Source organism: Paralichthys olivaceus, chromosome 12, assembly GCF_024713975.1.
Source record: "Paralichthys olivaceus isolate ysfri-2021 chromosome 12, ASM2471397v2, whole genome shotgun sequence".
Taxonomy (NCBI): Eukaryota; Metazoa; Chordata; class Actinopteri; order Pleuronectiformes; family Paralichthyidae; genus Paralichthys; species Paralichthys olivaceus.
The window spans coordinates 7,051,040-7,071,505 of NC_091104.1; the positions used below are offsets into that span (position 1 = coordinate 7,051,040).

Genomic DNA, 20,466 nt, shown 5'->3' on the forward strand with positions numbered 1-20,466 from the left:
TAAAACACATCCCTATGTTGATTAGGTTCATGGAGCTTAAACTAGTCCAAGAATGAATTCAACAGTCCTGCAACAAATGGAAATTGAAATAGTTTGTGGGAGTAGATGATTCAGCTGATGGATCATTTTTGGGAACGTGGTTTGTGGTTGAAGGGGGTAGGAAGGAAGGAAGGGAGGACGGGAGGTAGGTTGGTAGGAGGTAAGAAGGAAGGTTGGTAAGTAGGAGGAAGGTAAGGGGTGGGTAGGTTAGGTATAATATAGGGAATTGAATAATACAAAGAGTTTATCTGTTATTTAACCTACCTGTATTAACATAAATGGGATATGAACACAGTATAATATTTTAAAGATGAAATATAAACTGTCTCTGGTCAACAAAAACCTGATAATGGTGACTTTAAACACATCTTTGATTTTCTCTTTTATTGTTAGCTGTTGTCCAACATGCAGTGAATGAAGAGACAGACGGATTTGAACAAACAAACAGAAGACAAATCCGGCCTTCTTGGTTAATCTGCCTACTTAGGTGTGGGCAGTAAAATCCTCAGACACGGTTGATGTGATTGCGGACCGCAATTTCACTATTTTTGTGAGAGTCTCTGGGTAATCCATTCAGAAAAACAGGTCATCATAAACGTATGAATGTTTCTGGCTGATTTAGTGAAAGCAATTTTAAATAGCTGACATGACAGTTCTTTATTGCAACATTGTCAAAAAGCAGTCCTGCTCATTGAGTTGCACCATTGCCAACAGCAATCTCACACATCCAGAGATGTTAATCTTGAAACCACACAGTATATGGCAAAACTGACAAATCTATATAATCTCACAGTGCCCACTAAAACAAAAGATACAGAACATGTTGTGGTTATCCATCTCTTTATTCTAGCACTACATCATCATTCTTGAAATGTTCTTGGGTTAGGAGAAGAAAATACAAGGTTAAGGTTGACACAGTACAACAGAAAAAAATACACCAGTCTGGTCTGCACTGTAGTAAGTGAATTCTGGAATACTGATCGCTGTACAGCCCCCGTCAACTTAAAACACAGAACAAAGAATCTGAACACAACACACCTGTTGACATGTCACGTGACAGTGAAAATAAATAAGGATATAGCTTATTTAAGAACATGAAGAAGTCCGCTGGTTGAATTTGCACTTTCAGCCCTGTTTGTCAAAGTGTTCAGCGGGAACGAGCAAACTGCCGCCATCGTAAGTCATGTGATTTCCTTCCTGAGAAAAGGGTAACTGTCCATGAACGCACCACAGCAGGAGGGAAGAGGAAAAAATATTCAAATCACACAATGTGTTTATCACAGATTAAAGAAAACAAGCTGAAATGAGTCAAACTTCAAAGAGCCGGAAGTTTGTCGTTCATTTCATGATCAATCACAGAAACCATCGACGTCTGGTGGGGGAGGGGGTAACACATGCTGAATCCACAAAGATTACTAATTCATGACATCATATTTTCCTGGTCTGATCTTCTCACTGCATCGAACCCAAACCTCCGTCATTATGAGCAGTTTCATAAAAAGCTTTGTATCTGTAAACAAGATAAACAAGTTCAGTTCACAGTTCAAATAAATAGAAAATAAAAAACATGAAATCTTTAAGGAATAGTGATGCATTCTGGGAAAACTCTCTACTCGTCTCGTTAAAGGAGAAGATTGATTTAAGACCTTAGAAATTGTAAATTCTCAATTTTAACACAAGCCAGGCTAGTTGTTTCCCCCTGTTTCCAGTCTTTATGCTAAGCTAAGCTAACCCGATGCTGGATGTAGCTTCATATTGAACAGACATGTTATTGATTTTCTCCTCTAACACTCTGCAAGAAAGCGAATAAATGCACTTCCCAACATGCTGAGCTAGTCTCTCAAAGGATTTCTGAAATTTAAAGTAAGTTTGACCAGTGTTACCAAGGAACAATCTCTGGGTCTAAGTGTTCGTATCCTGGCCTGGAAGTAATCGCACCATTTTAATATAAACACCGTTTGGCTATAAAAATGTAGACAAAGTTCATACAGGGTCAATACTCAGTAATAATCAGAGTAGCAGCTTGACTTGTGTTTGTCCACAGATAGTGACGAGGCTGCCCAAGGCTGTGTGAACAGTGACTATTTAAGCTGAACAGTATTTGCAGAACAGTAATTGTCAATGAACCGGTTACAGTTGGCAGCGAGCAGCCAGTTTACTGTTTAAAATGAGTGTCGGTTCAGTTCGATTACAAAAGGAGGAGAAATAATTGACGATATGATCAGAAATGTGGCGTCTCAGCGTACTTCGATGGTTTACAAATTCTTTCCACATGCAACGTTTGAACTCAAGGGATGGTTCAATCCTCTTTAACCCGCTAACCGTCTAAATGGCCTAAGTAAAGCTCCACACAGACAAAGCAGAGTCAACAATATCAACTGAAGGCCACATAGAGGTTATTGAACGAGAACTTGTTGAGATTGAGCGGATGAGCAGTTTCCTGGTAACGTCACTGTCAGTCGCCTCAGGTGTCGATCTAGTTATTCTACAAAAGCAGCTCTGAAGGCAGGGCAGGGAACAAGGCTGACAAAGGTTTAAAAGTTCATGGAAAAAGACTAAGAATAACGTACTACAAACTTCAGATCTACAAGTGGTTGTTGTCTCTTGAGCTCAGAGCTCAGGTCAGAGTTTGCCTCTGGCGTCATCTCTGGTGTCTCTGTGCTGTAGGTCTGAAGTCTCTGGCAGCAGCTCTCTCTCCATGACGAGGAGACTCTGCTTTTCCTGCCCCTTTACTCAGAGGACAAGCAGTATGAGGTCAGGTGGTTGTTCAAGCCGACTAATGCCACTTGAGCCACTAGCGGTGGTGGCAGGAAGATCCAGAGGTCGGAGTGTGTGTGTGTGTGTGTGTGTGTGTGTGTGTGTGTGTGTGTGTGTGTGTGTGTGTGTGTGTGTGTGTGTATTTGTGTGTGTGTGTGCGTGGGAGGGCGGGGGGGGGGGGCAGTTCAGACCCTTGTGTGGCGACAGCTGTGGGAGGAGCCCGAGCCGGAGGCAGCAGCGCCGGACGGGGACGAAGGGTCCTCGTCACTGGACTCGTTCTGGTCCTCCTTGTGGAGGCCAAGGCTGATGTGGCTCTGCAGGGCGGCCGGGGTCAACCACTCCTTGGGTAGGCAGCTCTGCAGGAAGGGGACGCAGGAACTGAAGTACGCCAGTCTGTTCACCCAGCGAGGGATTTCCCGTCCACACAGCAGCTGGGAAATAGAAATATCTGATGTTAAACATATAGTTTTTGCGTCAATGTTCAATCCAGTCCTCAGTCCTTGACACTGGCTTTTATCTTCTTTAACCTCTAGTAAAACGTATCCTAAAACTCTGACTTTACTCTCGTTATATCATGACTTTATTCGTGAAATGTCCGATCTGCTGATTCATTCGGACCCATCCAGAGCATTCTGATCGTCTGGTCTTCTTTCTGTCCCAGAAATAGCAGCATCAAGTTTTTATTTTTTATTCTCCTCACCCAGATTACATAAACAGGGTTACGTTGACAGACTTTTAAAAGCTCCCTCCAGAAACAAAATAGAATCCTAAGGACGTCTTCAGTGACTTTCAGGTGTCAAAGTGACTCACAGTGTATAGTGCAGTGTACACAGTATCGAGACTGACCTCAGAGAGCGAGGAGGAGAAGTGGTTGCAGTTTTTGTGCATTAGATGGTAGGCGTCTCCTTTGAACTCTTTTCCGAGCTCCTCCATTATTTTATCTATGTCCTCCTCTGTGAAGTCTGTGGTGCCTAAAACAATGGCCTCCCTGTTTTAAAAAAAGCAACAAAAAAAGAACACGTCAGCAAACGTATCTCCGTCGTTAACACTGACGACATCACACTGTGCTGCACGCTTAACGCACTCACTTGAATTTGAACGTCTCTCCAAGCTCAGCAGCGTTGCCGGGGTTGATTTCGAAGATGCCGCTGAAAGGGTACGGATGACCCCCGTATGCAAATTCTGTGAGAACACAAAACGTATGTTAACACTTGAGATAAAAGCTGTAATTACTCAGAAGAAAGGGATTAATCACAGTCACACTGTATTTAAATCATCAGGCTAATCACAGGCTGCTCTGTGTTTACAGCAGTATTTACAACAGTGATGAACACGAGGGTCACAGCTCCTTCAATAGAGTGACTGAAATTAAGAGTTCACCTGAATTTAGACATTTCAACAACAACAAAGATAATAATAGTAATAAACTTTATTTAGATAGCACTTTTCTTAACAATATTACACAAAGATGTAATTTGATATTTCACACATCAATTACAATCAATATTTGCAACGTAACTGAGTAAATACAGCTAATAAATATATTTTCTATCGTACATTTACATTTTCAACAGCAGTATGTGACTTTGTGGAACACAAAACTGTAAATGTTCTTCGTTTTATTCCTCAATTGTCTGAGTTATGTAATTTACTCAAACTCAAACTTTAACACCCTAATATTTGCATCTTCATCGGATCCAAAAAATCCACCTTAGTCGGGCTCTAATCACAATTTTTCATAACCAACAATGCAGCGGTGCCTGGTATCAACACATTAGACAGATTCTGTCCCAAAGATGGACGACGTGCAGCAGGATTCAGTAAATGCGACTTAATTATTTTGCGCTACAATTCGGCAGAATAATTTATGACTCATTCTGAGATATTCACCTGTCAGAGACGCTTTTTTTAAATTCATGGCATCATTATGCAAATATATGCTGCAGCCGTCGGGATATTATGCTGAAGGTGCATTAGAGGGAGTGATTTCCTGCTCCTGCTAAGAGAGTATTTTTACTATCATCATATTTCTTGGAGTGCGGAGCCAACATCTCTGGCTTCAAGGGTGTGATGGAATTCCCAGTGATGTAGTTTCACGCTGGTTTCTGCCACTTTTTTTTGTGTGTTTTTTATCACACACACGTTGAATCAGCGGTGACTCAACCTTCAGAAATGGGGTGTTGTTATTATTAGAGCCAGACTCCATCTGTGTGTGTGAAAACAGCCTCGAAAAAGACCTCACGCTCAGACGGTGATGCACAGGTCCAAGTCTGACCCGGTGTTTTTCTGACCAGACGAACTGAGATGGGATTTCACAGACATAAAGAAAGAAACACAATCTGTCTCACCTCTGCCATAAATCTCTATGCCTGAGTGGAAGACTCCAATACCCAGATTGGAAGTGTACTCGTTTATCCAGTACTGCAGAGACAGAGGGGGAGAAGGGGGGGGAGACATTTAAGATCAATATCAGGAGTTATCTTGTCAAAGGATAAAGTTCTGTATGAGAAACAACAGAAAATACAGTTTACCACCTCATTGACGAGACTCCACCGGAGAATAGCTGCTGTGAACTAGAGCTCCACAAAACTGATGAAGGTCCCTATTACTCAGGGCCATGATAATAAATCAAACACGTTCTTGTGACTGTTCAGAGCCTGATTATTATGCAGCACTTTAAATACTCAGGTAAACTTGAAGTACCTTTGTTTTTTCTGTAAAGGGAAAAGTTTGACGAGATATAAATCAACACAGCTCTGGTATCTACAGCCAGTTAACAGGAGGAGGTGGGAACAGCAAGTCATCACAAAGAAAATACACTTCAAATAATGTGATGCTGTCTATCAACTTTCTGTTATTATACATTTATAAAATCAGTTCGATCGGAAACACAAATTCAAATTAAACTTAGCAATTGTTTTTATATAACCTGTTAACTTCTTTTGTTTTAAGTTGGATCAACGATCTTCTTTTTTCAGTGTACAGCTTTTTATTGAACAGTTTTGCGATGTGAGATATTCTGGATTCAAATGCACTAATGTTTTCTTCACATCTGTACAAGCACATGTTTACTTCTGATTCTTCATGCAGATTTAAACACAATCGTTTTGTCACACATTGTCTAACTATAGTTTTTTGGTTTTGCACTAGCTCTCACGGCAAGAAGGTTCCTGATTTGAATCCCAGTTTGGTCGGTGTCTGTCTGTGTGTTGTTTGAAGGTTAATTGGAGACTCTCCGACTGACTGAAGTTTGAATATGAGTGTGAATGGTTGCTCGTCTCTGTGTTTGCCCTGTGATTCACTGCTGACCTGTCCAGGGTGTACACCGCCTCTCGCCCAATGTCAGCTGGGATTGGCTCCAGCTCCGCCCCTCACAGGAAAAGCGGCACAGATGATGGATGGATTTTTTTGCGGCGGCGGCTGTAGCTCAGTTGTTTAAATTAAAAATCTCCTCCTGTCCATGTGTCGACTGTCTTTAACAAAGAAACTGCTCTCAGTAATATTTAATACTTAAATGCTGTTTGATTATACTGTGTTTTGAAAAGAACAAATATTCATTCATGTGTCATCCATTAATTCTTGTTCAGGATTGTGACAGCAGGAGCCTCCCAGCATGCACCAGGCACCAAAAAGAAAAGGCACAGGACGCATCCATCACATGAACAGTCTTCAGACTGTGGGAGAGAAAACACACAAGACAGTCCCGGCCATCAAACCTGGTTTGTTCTCGCTGTGAGCCGAGCTGCCGCCCCCGCTGTGGACAATCAGGGGATTATTCGTGGCAGCTCCCTCCACCCCACTCCCCCACGGACACTCCCATACTCTCGGACACACCCGCGAGGAAACCGGCTAAGAGCTACAGCCACGCTGCCCCAGCTGTCCCCTATTAATAATAGAACACGTTCAGAGCTCACAGCGAGACAATAAGAGCATTTCCTCCACTTTCCTTTGTGTCAACTGAGTCTTCTCATGTTTCTGCACTGACCTCGACCCGACTGGACTCTTTTGCTGTTTCACACCAGGAATGAATAGAATTTTGTTTTCGACCTCTCAGTTTCCTGGAGGAAAGCTGAGGTCAAAATCTTCCACCTGAGTGAAATCACCTGACTCCTCCACAGAAATTCAGCTTCGGCCACAATAGAGCGGGTTCAGATTCGTAGACTGAAATCTTCCTTCACTGATGCACCTTCACTCTCCTGCCTTTGTGAAACCATGTGGCAGTCTCTCCTGCCTCTGCACCACTACACTCATCTGCCACCTCACTTTCTCCCTCTTAAACAACTGCTGCTCGACCTGTTAAGTCTCCGAAGAGACACACTGGAATTAAATCTGCTGTTTGATGCAGATGTCACTTCAGGTCCTCATCTGTGAATCTGCCTCAACATATCAGGAGAGAGCGGAGAGTCCGACACTGCACCTGGCTTTGAGTTTTAGCGTCTGATTCCTTTTCTGGTTCATCATTTGTCAATATACACATGTCGTGCTATCGTTATATAATTCAGATAAATATAGAATTCAGCTATATCACTTAAGTGAATTGGTCTAGATAGTCAACCAAATATATTTCATTGTTTTTTTCATTTTTCTCATGGGTACACATAATTAATAAAAGATTTATAACACACTTAAGGGATGCTATTTGAATCCTGGGTGGGGGGGGTTGACCTCTGACAATGAAATCAGGCCTGTATGATGAGGTAACTAAAAAAAAAAACATATAAATAAAGCATCAAACATTAACTAAGCACTTTTTGTTTAATAGATTTTCTAAGTAGGGGCAATGGGAAATAAAATATTTATTTTGAAGATGCCTATTTTTTTAAACATAAACTTGGCCAGATGTTTTGGTACAATAACAAATTTGAAAACTTTATATCTATGATATATTCAGACAGATTGAAATGGATTCATCTATGTTTTATTATATTGTCAACCGTTCATTATGTTATTTATGTACCAGTTGCTTAATGAGGAGAGTTTAAGAGTTTTTAATAAATACTAAAATATCTTAATATGTTCTTAAAATTCGGTTTTACATACAAGTACTTGATATGATTGTCTTTATGAATTTAATACCAATATTTGTGTAATCACACATCATTTAAATGAGATCACTGCTATTCTATCATTACTTTAATGTATATTTGACGTGAAATGAAATGATAATGTGAACAAATACATTAGAAAATACTTACAATGTCTGTTTCACCACTCACAGCTATTTCAGTGTGTTCCAGACAGCTGTAAAAAAACAGCTGTAAATGGAGCGATTCTCTGGGTTTGTACAGCAACATGTTGCGTAACGTTTTACACAGGACGCTGTTCAGCAGCACAGTGTGTGAAAACCAGGGAGACCCTTGTCCTTTGCTGATTCGTGTGGGTTCATGTGAGTGTGTGTAAAAAATGTGTATTAGTGTGTGCGATCATGTGAGCTGGGGGCACGGTGACAGAGGGCTGAGGGAGGCTCTTGTTTCACAGGCCGGAGGTTGGAACATGAAACTGTACTTTATTTCTTCTGGGTTTTATTGTTTTATGTCTGAATATCACACAGTATTTCTCCCACAGTGACACTGCATGATTAAATCAGCAGATAGAGGAGAGTTTGACTACAGAAGCACAAAGCGTGTCTGCAGCAAACCAGTTCCGGCCACGCAGACGCTGTGCAGCTACTGAACCACCCAGAGTCCTCTTCACTTGGTATTGCAGTAAATCTTTGAGCATGGGTGTGAGTGCTCAGCAGAGCATTGAAGATGTCTCAGTTTAGAGAAGTCCATGTTTCTGGGGGTGTAATTTATACCTTCACACTGATTGAGAAATACTGACTTTTATAAAACACGGTAAAGTGGTTGATTTCCTCGATTAAATTAAATTGTATTTACTTTTTCACCCCTCATTTATCACAGCTATTAGCTAGTGACTGATATCTGCCAAGTTTGACGCATCTGTGATTATTCCAAAGGTAAATAAAGGGATTATTCATTGGTAAGAAATCATATTTTAGAAATTATCCAGAGTATTTGACCTTAACCCAAAGTTACACCCTCGCCACATGTGGTCACATTTAATTAGGATCAACGGGGACATGATCAGATAATGAAAGAGTGTAATTATTTTAACAGATTTAGAATAAATGGTTTGTTTTCCACGTTGCATCTGAGTCCAGCTCTTTGCAAACAAGCAGAGAACAAGTGAAACAGGTGTGAAGTGGCTCTGCCTGTTATTTTTAGTTGGTGCATTCACTTTGCAAATAAAAGGTGTTTGATCACAAACAATCAGAAACAAGCAGCACAACGTGTGCACAGAGTGAATGGAGGCTGGTTGAGGGTGGACACTCACCATGTCGTACACGTTTAGGATGACAGGTTCATTGGCCATGGTTTAAACCTGAGCTGGAAAGGAAACCGTCCCCACGCTCCACGTTTGCAGGGGGTTCAGCTCCTCCACACCCCGGGGGAAGTCACAGGGCCACGGGGCGCACAGAGGCGGAGGGCAGGCTTCTGCTGGAGGGATTGGAGGAGCACATTCCGGGGTCACTTCTGGGAAACAGTTCTGCGGGTAAAAAGCCAGGAAAGTGTCCGGATATTCGAAGCTTTAACGGGGATATGTCAAATTAGCCATTACCGCCGGGGGGAAGCGAGATGGATCAGACCCCTGCAGGGCAGCGCGGGGAGCGGCGGCGGACGCGGCCCATGCCCCGGCTCCAAAGATTCAACAGCTGTGAGGAGGGGGGACCGCGGCAGGCTGGAGCTGGAGCAGCGTTCACCAGATAAAAGCAAACACAGCCGGTTAAAACATCACATCGGCGGTAACATCGTGATCCACAGCGGGTGTAGAGGGCCTGCGAGGCTGGGAGCGTGAAGCGGGCGACCTGCTGTCATCGCGGGCGGAGGAGGGACAGCTACGGGCGGACCGAGGCCATTTTCACGCGGAGGATGTTGGACCAGTGCTCCGGGGCCATGGTGCTTGATTCCAGAGAGTTGAGGGAGGAGGAGGGGGGGGTCACCACCACCACCAGCTGCTTCCCCGACACACCAGTGCTGCTGCTGCCGCTACAGCTGCTGGCCCACATCCGGCATCATCATCCTCTTCGTCGGCTCGAACCTCCGCGACACGAGCCCCCCCCCCCCAAACCCCTGACACAGACCGCTCGATGGATGGATGAGATTTCAGAAAGATCCGTGGGTGAGGCGGGGTGATGGATCCAGCAGCCCCGGCTCTGTGTGACTCTGTCCCCGGCTCTGTGTCTCTCTCTGTCCCCGGCTCTGTGTCTCTGCCTGTGGACGGACTGGAGCCTTTGATTACATCATATCTGCCTCCGAGGCAACATCCTCCAACAGCTGATGAGGCTGAGCTGCTGCACCGAGCACCCTTCACTACAGAGCACACCGAGTCTGTCTCTGTGCTCACATATGATTCAATTCACTCTGTGCATGAGCCGTTCACACAACTAAGCAACTGTAATCTCTAATTCTTCATTTAAAAGGGATAGTTCACCCAAAAATTGAAAATAAAAGCACTCTATTATCTATACTCACCACTATGCGGATGCAGGGGGTGGGTGAAGTCCACAAAAACACTTCAGGAGTTTCAAGTGTTGCAGCCAAATCCAATACGACTGAAGAACCTGGTGACCACTTCTTCAACCGTAAAAAAAAACAAAAACAAAACACAAAATGCCTGCCGATGCTCCTGTGGTGTCATCCAAGTGTCCGAAAGCCCCGACATTGAAATTCGACTTGAAATGATGTCATTTACATTATGTTTTATTTACCTGTACTTTTTAGTTTTGTCCATGTCATATCCACCAACATGGAGGAGGCAGTGGGGTTATATTCCATACTGCAGCCGGCCACCAGGGGGCAATCAACACGATTTGGCTTCACTCTTGTAGAGCTGTCATGTCATCCGTCCATATTTAGATTTAAGGTAAATATTTAGTATTTTCTGCCATTAAAAATAAAGAAATACCAAAAGTCAGAAGCAGGTGAATTCATCATGAATTTTAATTGGTGCCTGGATGTCAAACACACTGTATTTGCATTACTGTAGTCGGGCTCCTGATCTTTTCTTCTGGCATACTGCACATATTCACAGCCCTAATCAGTAGAGCGACATGAAATGTATTTACAAACAACAAACAGTTACATTACAGACGCGGTGCAGACGGAACAATGTGGACAACAACACCCGGAAGTCACAATTCATACACTTAATCTGCTCTATGGTCGTTTCTAGAGTCCCATGATTGTGGATAGTGCAAAAAAAAAACATTTAAAGTTGTTGACAGCAACTCATATCTAATAAAACTCCCCGTTAAGTGAAACTGGCCCAAGCTGCTTCTCAGTATTAAGATCTTTGTCTTTCACACTAAAAGAACAACTCAGTCCGTCTGATACAACATCCTCTAATATTCATTTTTAACCCACAAGACAAATCACGTAGTGGAAGGTGCGATGTGCTTACGAAGCATGGGCCCAGACGCAGAATTAGGAGAATGTTTTTAAAATTGGTCTTCGGCTGTGACTGAACATTTGCAGGTGGACTGATCACCACATGATATAAATCTAATGCTGACCCTGAGTGAGCATGTGGTACTTTATGATAAAACTCTTGTGAAATTAGCAGGTGAAGTGTGAATCTGATGATAATCTATATTTTTCTTACTGTCAACAAATCCCAGTACTGTCTGATATATCTTACTCCTCTGAAATATTAATTAAACATGGGCACAATAGTTTATTTAGAGTCAAAATATAGTCCACAATAAATGCACTTTCCAATTGTTTGCTAAAAGCAACAGTCACCAAGTGTTACTGAGCGGTTTTTGAAAGTGAAACTGTACATTTATGGCTTGTTTCTGAATATTTACATGCTGAAGAAATGAGCTTGCGATTGAGGAAGTTAGAAACTATCAAAAGACGGAGTAACTGATCGTTCGATTTTAAGATTTTTATGGGGTTTGTTGTCAAGAGGAAGAAAAAAAAAAGTGTACTTTAATTTATTGGACATAGTGTTGATTTTCATTTTGATCAAAGATAAGGAGCAACTAGAACCGACCACTTGAAACGGACGACAAAAGGCACTAATAAAGATTTATTAACAGACGCAATATATCGCTTTAACTTGGCTCCGGCTAAGCAGCACGGCAGGATTCTCTCATGATTCTGTGCAACGGAGCAAAATGAAAATCAAACTTTGAACACGGACAGACTGAAAGTACAGAAATAGTTCTCACGCGTGACTGCACACAGCAACTTCTTTCGATTTGTGAATGGACCCCAAAGCTTTTGACGCAAGGTTTCAAAAGTTATTCTGCCAACAAACGCTGCGTCTGAAGAACACGTGTGTTTCTGCCTGAGCTCAGCCCAGCAGTGGGAATGTCATGAGTACATCCTTCTTTGTATACTTACATCACAAAGTTACCTATTAGAAGTTATCTCTGTGGTAAGAGAGCATCGTCCTGCATAGGAAGGGTGTCAAGAAGCTACCATTAATCACATAATGGACATGAACATGGAGAAACTCGTCAGTGACACCAACACCTGCTAATAAAAAAATAAGGTCTACCGTTTCGAGTCTGCTCCCTCTTTTAAGTTCTTTGGCCTTTTGCAAAGTTTTTGATCTTAAAAAAATATAACATACAGACATCAGCATGTTGAGTTAAAAGTGTTTCCGAATGTGCCGCGTGTACACGAATGAGAAGAGGATGGCGGCTCCGGCTAAAGCGACCAAGATTCCCAGAGAAAGCGCGGGGGATTGGTGATCGGGTTGTACATCTGGGGATCCGTTCTCGTGATGGGGCAACTGCAAAACACAGATATGAAAACAGGAATAAACATTTACATGAAAACACACTGGACTGTCACATACAGGTGTAACTATGCTGATTATTTTACTAGTTTTTCTTACAGAGTTCTGTGATTTATACTTGTCCTGTTTGTTTCTATTTTGGTTTCATATGTTGAATGTGCTTGTGCTGCTTTTGTGGTTTCATGAGTTAAAGACAACTTCTATTCTGTTTGACGATAAAATTGTGTTAAAATTGAAAGCTGACAAAAATGAAGCACAAAAACTTTGCGTACGACGTAGAGCTAATTTAAAGTTTAGTGCCTCCTACCTTTTTCAGAACACGGAGCTCCACATCTTCCCCGGCCGTCCTGAACAGATCCACTGCAGATTTATGCATCAGATCCTTCAGCTGGACTCCATTAATCTGAGATATACAACCCACATTAAAACAAAAACTTGACTTCACTAATTAATCATTCAGGTCATAATCTCTCCCAGGGACCTTTGAACACTTTCAGTCTAAATCTAAAATCTAATTATTTGACTCACTACCTCAACACTGTCCTCTGACTATCAAGCTGAAAACAATCAATGAAACTCTCAGCTCTGATTATTACATCATTACAATAAACGTTACCAGTCGAGGCAAATGTGAGGTCAGACTGTGCAAAGGTCAGTCCAGGACAGTCTATGGTTTTTCCTCACACTAGTCAAGGGTTAAAGACAAGATTCTAAAGCCATATGACTAACTGTGACTTTATAATATGAGCTCTATGCTTCCTTGATAAGAGAAAACATCTATTACCGCCAGGATCTTGTCCCCCTCTTGGAGTCTTCCATCCAACGCCGCGGCTCCATCCTCTTTTATTTTGGCCACATATATTCCATTGTCATTCACAACATACTGCTGGTCCACACCTCCAACTATATTGAAGCCCAGACCTAAAACAGAAAGAAGACACACAGTGACTGACATGAGAATCAGCTTAATGGGACAAGTATGTGTGCAGCTACTTCACACACTGATTTCAATTTGGTCAAATGCTGATCAATGAACTCAGAGTAAAGAAAATAGCCCCCAAAAAATTAAAAGGTAGAGAATTAATGTAAAGAGTGATGGATGAGGAATAACATAAAAGATGCACAGTGATGAATGGGACATAAATACACAATGACTCCAGTGTGTGTAAATGAGCTGCTCGTTGTGTTTACACTGTAAGAGCAGTGCAAATAAATACTAAATATAAGTAGCTGCTGTGTGTTGAGTGTTATTTACAGTACATGTGACGGTGAATGATGGTGAAAACGTGTATACATGTACAAATACTCTGATGACTCAAGAGTTTTTAGGGGGTAAAATCAAAAATATACTCAGTGCATCAGCCCCTGCATCAACCAGAGAGGGCCGCTCCACCTCGCTGCAGGTTACACAACAGATCCAGACACGAGCCAAACAAACCCAGTTCACTGTGCAGCTCTGACAGGCCGTCACTTTTCCAGACTCGCGCTCGAGCGTCAAAGTGCATCAGGCTCAGTTCTCTAGAAAAAGCACAGATGCTCCAGATTTTTTTTTTTAAATCGCAGCTCCGGAGTCAGCGGAACTCGTCCGAACGCACCGGGACGAGGTTTGGCGCATTTCTGAAATCAGTGAATTAGCATTTAGCTCCTGGGATTCGAGTCACCCCCCCTCCTCCCTCCTCCCACACACACTCACTCACACACTTTAGCTTTGCTGCGTTGGTTTCCTTTTAGCTGCTACGTGGCTAGCTGCGTGCTAACTAGTCCTGCGGGCTCCTACCTGCCGGTCCCCGCTTCAGCTTCATGTCCACCACGCTGGGCGAGGGGCGCAGAGAGCCGTTCATGTTGTCACGACCGCCCGCACGATTAAAAACAGAGAGTTCAGAGAGAAGACATGAGGAAGAAGAAGAAGAAGGGAGAGTTTGACTGGAGGTGAAGAAACAGCTGAACTCATTCAGGACTTTCTCTGCGCTTCCTGCCGCTGCACGGTTGTGCTCCTGCTGCCCCCTCATGGAGCGAGGAGGAACTGCAGGCTGAACTCTGAACTGGTCACCACAGAGGATTGATGAGAGAGAGAGAGGGAGAGAGAGACAGTGTGTGTGAGCCAGAGATGGAGAGAGTGAGAGAGAGAAAAAGAGAGATAGACAGTGTGTGTGAGACAGAGATAGAGAGAGCAAGAGAGTGAGAGAGAGAAAAAGAGAGATAGACAGTGTGTGTGAGACAGAGATGGAGAGAGCAAGAGAGTGAGAGAGAGAAAAAGAGAGATAGACAGTGTGTGTGTGACAGAGATGGAGAGAGCAAGAGAGAGAGAGAGAAATAGATAGAGAGAAAAAGAGAGATAGACAGTCTGTGTGAGACAGAGATAGAGAGAGCAAGAGAGTGAGAGAGAGAGAGAGAAAAAGAGAGATAGACAGTGTGTATGAGACAGAGATAGAGAGAGCAAGAGAGTGAGAGATAGATGAATGGATATATTTGCCTCAATTGAATATGTGTTTCTAAAACCTGGAAAGGGAGATGAAATGTTACTTATAATAGTTTATGATTCATGTAACTTCATTATGAACAAGAGCAGCGTATATAATCCACACAGACTCGTTCATGGTTAATTATACGACATCATCTGGGATCTGTGGTGTTTCTGTATAAACTGATTCAATCTGACTGTATCTATGTTCGTCAATATATAATGTTTATATTACAGATTAAACGATGAGGAAAAGGTTATGGTTATATTTTACATATAATTGTTTCCTATATTATTATAAAGTATATTTATTTGTGACAATATACTTGGTTGTCTCTAACAATATAATATGTAATTTCACAATTAAATACATGTTTTGGTTATTTATAATAAACGTTATCATCCAAAAATAAAATAATAAAATATCAAACCTGAAATCACACGTCATCCCCCTCTTAGCTTAAGAATGAAAATAGAGAAATGTGTACAGTGAAACTTATGTTTATTACATGTGCAGGGAGCAAATGAAAAGTTTACAAAATCATGATCAGTCAGTATCTGTTTGTTGCCCCTTTTATTCATAAGCAAACAATCAGAAAACACTGTACGACTGTTTTCTTTGGCAACAAATAAGAGAGCCTCTTCCCTTCGCTTTTTCTTTTTCCACGTTACAATTGAGCCTTTTATAATTTGACTTCAACATGAAATCGTAAAAGCATCATGTGCCCCTCCGGTTCCCAGAGCTAAGGAGGATTAATACTAAAAGAGAAGGAGGAGATTATAGTCTGTATTTAAATTAATTTCTAGAAACTTCTTCATTAGCATACTGCATGTTTGCCAGAACTGATAAACGACTGTGAAAAGCAGACCAGCGTCACACTCTCATGCACTACAAAGGCTTTCCAAGATTTTGAGATAAAGGACAGAATGAGAAGCAAACATACTGTAAACAAAGTACAGCATAATCCTGGAACACATATGAAATGTTTAGGACATGTCACACTTTTCCACTGGGCCGACAATCTTCTCATCAGGAATAAATTAATATTTCCTTAAAGTTTTAAATGCACTTCACCTCATTGACTAAGATGCTGTTATGTCATAAAATATATTTTGGCTATACAATAGAGACATCATCCAGTAAAAAAAAGAAAAGGATTATAAGTGTGCAGACCTGTGTTCATCTGTTTTGTAACACATGATGAAGAGCCAGGAGGGCAGAAATTGCACTGCGCTGACGATTGTGCCTTTTAAATTCCAACAAATGCATCAAATCATTTGAAGGGCGGTTAGATGCAGAAATTCAGTGGTAAAGTTTGACGTATGTCTCTCGTACTGCTCGTGGTTCAGTGCCTCTGAGATTCATATCATGCTCGGGGCTGCACTGTAGAGGATGACATCTCCGACGACGCGCACCAGAGTCACTTCCTCCAGTCCACCGACTCTGTGCTCGTACTCCAGCAGGTGAGTGCCGTCCACCGCCACTTTGAACATATCGTCCTCCACCAGGATCTTCAGCTGCAGGGAGAGAAAAACGGAAACCCGTCAGAACAAGTCGGGTAAGTGTGAGAAGTTCAACTAGAAGTGAAAAGTTTGATGGTTGTCTCACTTGAACTCGTGGCTACACCAGTACTTCATACTTCTGATTGAATCTGGTGCCTTTGTTGCACATCGTCCCTCTATTCTAATCTAACAATCAGGTAAAAATGCTAATAACAGGAGTTGTTGAGTCAAGTTTGGTCTGCACACACATTTCTGTGGATGACGATATGTCCATATGTGATAAAACCTGTTTGCATGGACCATGGGTGTGTGACACCGACAATAGAAATCTTAATCTTGGCTGCAGTCCCATGACTGGAGCACTTTACCTCAAAGCGGCATCCCTGAACAAATGGGAAACCTCCTTCCCGCTCCTCAGGCCCCCAACATCCACCGAGGTTGGAATTTCTAACAATATTCTGCTCCTGAAATCGAGGATTGAAATGAAAGACGACGTCTGGACCTTTAATGAAGTCAACATGGAACCTGCAAAAACAAAACAAAAAAAATATTTGTAGAAGAATGTGCTGCTGCCAACAAATAAATATTCTGCCGCTTTGCAATTAAATGTGTTTTGAACAAAAAATATAAAAGTGGTTGAGATTTTTTTTCATTTCGCAGAACAAACACCATGTTATCAGTTGTACAGAGGAAGGAAATGGTGCAGAGTGTGGGTGGGTCAGAGTTAATAATGTGTGTTCAAGCAACATGATGCAACTTTTTAAACTGAAAATATCAGTGACTTGGAAAATGGAGAATGTTTCCTCTTCCATTTCTTTAAGTGTGGAACTGACTGAGAGTCACAGCTTCGACTGTCAGAATCAGGTCCAGTAATTTGAAAAGTAAAACTGAACTATAGATCAGTTATTAAAAACCACAGTTTATCTCCAATATTCAGCAGGAAAGTTTTAAAACATGAAGAATTCTAAACAGAGTTTTGTGGATTTGTTACAGTGACACATCTGCCGATTCAGGAAGCTCGGTGATCATGGGAAATATCCACCGTTCAGTTACACCGTCAGAGATCATGCTTTTTTATTTCTGTTATTAGTTTTTATTCCTTATTTGGTTTAGTTTCTTGCACCACTGACAGCAGCAGATTTAGAAAGTGAGTCTTGTTCTACCTGTCTGCTCCGGCTACAGGCTCCCCAACTATTGTGATCAAAAGTCGTGGCATCATTCCGGCATGAAGAGGGAGATCATACGGCACCATCTGCAAGAGATATTTACATTTTAGATCATGACAATACATTTATGTTGAAATTAAGTTACGCTCTTTATATGTAGATAGTGTTTACCCTGCAATTGGGCAAATGCAAAATACTCACATTTGATCATAAATACTCTGAACTTGTTAATAAACATCAAAGTGCTGAATGCCATAAAAGATCAGAAGGGTATTTTTAGTTAAACATTATTCCAAACTTTGACCCTGCCCACAATCCTAATGCACAACCCAGTGAGTCATCACATCTTTTCCACCCTTACGCAATTCACAATGATTAGTTGAGACAGTGACACAGTGAAATCTGTTTTCAACTTTATTAATACATCGAGGCATCAACTGTACAAAAAGACTTCAGAGAAAAAAAGACAAATAAACCACCTTTTAATTTTTATCATGTACAAATGTGACAAGTCAATCTGGAGAAAGTGATGAAAGTACAAGCTGTGATTTTAAAAGAGAATATAAATGTGTTTTAACACTTTAGATTGTGTGAACACGTGTTTTATGTAAGTCATATTGCACTTTAGTAAAACATGAGACCTCATAGGTAGATTAAGCTGTAATCAAGCACTAATCAAACCATGTGTTGATTCTGGAAGTGACGTCCATGTCCGACTGAAAAGTTGATTTCATTGCTTTCAGTAATATGGTGGATTATATCTGGGCTGAAAGACAAGAATACATTTTCTTTTATAAGTATTCTTGAATATTTCTTGCTTCTGCATTATGTTTTTCTTTTGCAACCCCAGCAGAGCCAAAGACACAGAAAAATAATCCAAATGCAGCCCTCAGAAAAAAGTCACCATCCTGCAGTGAATGCCAACAAGGCGTGAAACTTTCCTTTTCCACCAGCTTCAGGATGAAGTTGACACCGAATGAATGTTAAATATTTCAGAAGAAATCCAGAGCTAAAGTAGAGGTGGATATCTAGATAGCGGGTGACCTACCACAGTGGCTGACAGTGGAGGTGAACGTGACAGACAAAGTGAAATGTTTAATATTCTTAGCTGGTTGTTATTTCCCACCCTGAATCCCAAAGACGGCCACACCAAGACAGATGCTCCACTCGTACCAGAGCAAAAACACATCAGCAAAAGTGCCCAGCAAGCAAGCAAGCAATGTAGTGTGAGTTGTAAGCAGTAGTGGTACTCACCAGCATGCCTCCTGGTGCAGCAGGTCCACCATATGGAGCCATAGGCCCAGGGCCAGGACCAAAGGGGCCAGGAGCAGGAGGGAAGCCTCCACCTGCATGTGGTCCCCATGACCCAGTAGGTATTGGGGGGAAACCTCCAGCAGGGAAGGCAGGGAAACCACCAGGGCCAGCTGGAGGGGGGAATCCACCTGGACCTCCTGGTCCGTACATGCCGTTGCCTCCTCCCGGCTGGCCACCTGGGTAAGGCACATTTGGATAAGGCCCAGGAGGAGCTCCAGGGCCAGAGGGAAATGGTCCGGTTGGGTAAGGAACGGGGCCTCCGGGTAGCTGTCCTGGAGCTCCTTCAGGTGGGTACTGCCCAGGGAACTGCCCAGGGGCTCCAGGGCTGGAGGGGAACTGCCCTGGAGCTCCTGGTGCAGGTGGGTATTGTCCAGGCATCCCATGACCAGGGGGGAACCCTCCAGGTGCTGAAGGGGGTGCTGGGTATTGCCCCGGCGCTCCAGGACCAGACGGGAACGGGAACTGCCCTGGAGCTCCCGGGCCTGATGACCCACCGGTGAAGTCAGTCGGAGCTGAGGGCTGGGTGGGAGCTCCGGGAGCTGAACCAGGCCATCCTGGGTTTGCAGGAGGGTGGTTGGCCGGGCCGGTCGGGTTGGTGTTGCCTATTTTCTTAGCCTGGCCTTGGGTGTCGTCTCCTAAAGCATCTGACAGCTGGAGGAGAAAAGCAAAAGAGAAAGTGACTCTCTCTCTCCCTCGGTTAATATAAACATTCAACCACTGGAATCAAATGAAGAACTCACCGAGAAGTCTGCCATGATCTGCAACAGAACAAGACAACTTTCATCAGTGGGGGAAAAACAGGCGAACACAACAAGCTGTCAAACAGAGGAAGGCATGTCACACACAGGCTCTGAGTAATAACTGGCTCAATGTTTCCATCCCCTCACTGATCGTCAACTAAACCCGTCTGGTCAGAAACAACCACCTCACCGACGCACCGTGACGACGAACTCTTCAGAAACTACTCGGACTTCAGCCTCAACGAAAGATTTACTCGTGAAAATGTGAAGTTAGCTGATGTCACACAGTTGGCCACGGAGCTAGCTAGGTAGCTCGCTAGCTCGCTAGCTGTAACTGTTAACAGCGTCCAGGTTGTTTGTTTTAGCTTCACGGAGTCAAAACCGGGGCGAGGGGGTGAGAGCGGGTGTTTCCGCGGTACCTGTCCGGGAAGTGGGCTGCTCCTCTCGGGCGATAGAGGCGGATAACAGCGGTGGTTCGTCCGGCTGTGGAAGTGGAAGCCCCGGTTCGAGTCAGCTATCTGGCTAATGCTAAGTTAGCCTGTGGAGGGGGGAGAGGACTACAAGCTGACATACACAACTACAAACTCACGAGGGGGAGGGGCGTACACACACACACACGCACACACACACACACACTCACACTCACACACACACACACACACACACACTGGAACAA

General features: G+C 42.8%; 3 protein-coding genes across 6 annotated transcripts; all 3 read right to left on the bottom strand.

The window, feature by feature from the left end:
* Positions 1-862: 862 nt before the first annotated feature.
* LOC109642263 (deubiquitinase DESI2) lies at positions 863-10,323 on the bottom strand. Its single transcript, XM_020106964.2, has 5 exons — positions 9,133-10,323; positions 5,145-5,217; positions 3,885-3,978; positions 3,643-3,784; positions 863-3,227 (listed from the first exon to the last, which is right to left on the bottom strand). Exons 1-5 carry the CDS (start codon positions 9,169-9,171, stop codon positions 2,982-2,984), a joined length of 594 nt encoding a protein of 197 aa, XP_019962523.1. The 5' UTR covers positions 9,172-10,323; the 3' UTR covers positions 863-2,981.
* Positions 10,324-10,781: 458 nt separating this feature from the next.
* synj2bp (synaptojanin 2 binding protein) lies at positions 10,782-14,610 on the bottom strand. Its single transcript, XM_020106963.2, has 4 exons — positions 14,384-14,610; positions 13,391-13,527; positions 12,914-13,009; positions 10,782-12,600 (listed from the first exon to the last, which is right to left on the bottom strand). Exons 1-4 carry the CDS (start codon positions 14,445-14,447, stop codon positions 12,457-12,459), a joined length of 441 nt encoding a protein of 146 aa, XP_019962522.2. The 5' UTR covers positions 14,448-14,610; the 3' UTR covers positions 10,782-12,456.
* Positions 14,611-15,552: 942 nt separating this feature from the next.
* lgals3a (lectin, galactoside binding soluble 3a) lies at positions 15,553-20,341 on the bottom strand. Of its 4 annotated transcripts, none has more exons than XM_020106966.2 (6): positions 20,210-20,341; positions 19,791-19,865; positions 18,991-19,701; positions 17,734-17,822; positions 16,939-17,095; positions 15,553-16,585 (listed from the first exon to the last, which is right to left on the bottom strand). In XM_020106966.2, exons 2-6 carry the CDS (start codon positions 19,803-19,805, stop codon positions 16,430-16,432), a joined length of 1,128 nt encoding a protein of 375 aa, XP_019962525.1. In that variant the 5' UTR covers positions 19,806-19,865; positions 20,210-20,341; the 3' UTR covers positions 15,553-16,429. The 4 variants fall into 4 exon arrangements, with proteins under 4 accessions (XP_019962525.1, XP_019962524.1, XP_069391567.1 ...); XM_020106965.2 differs by having other exon boundaries at positions 19,791-19,808; positions 20,210-20,332; XM_069535466.1 differs by lacking the exon at positions 20,210-20,341 and adding an exon at positions 19,989-20,126.
* Between the last annotated feature and the right edge of the window lie 125 nt (positions 20,342-20,466).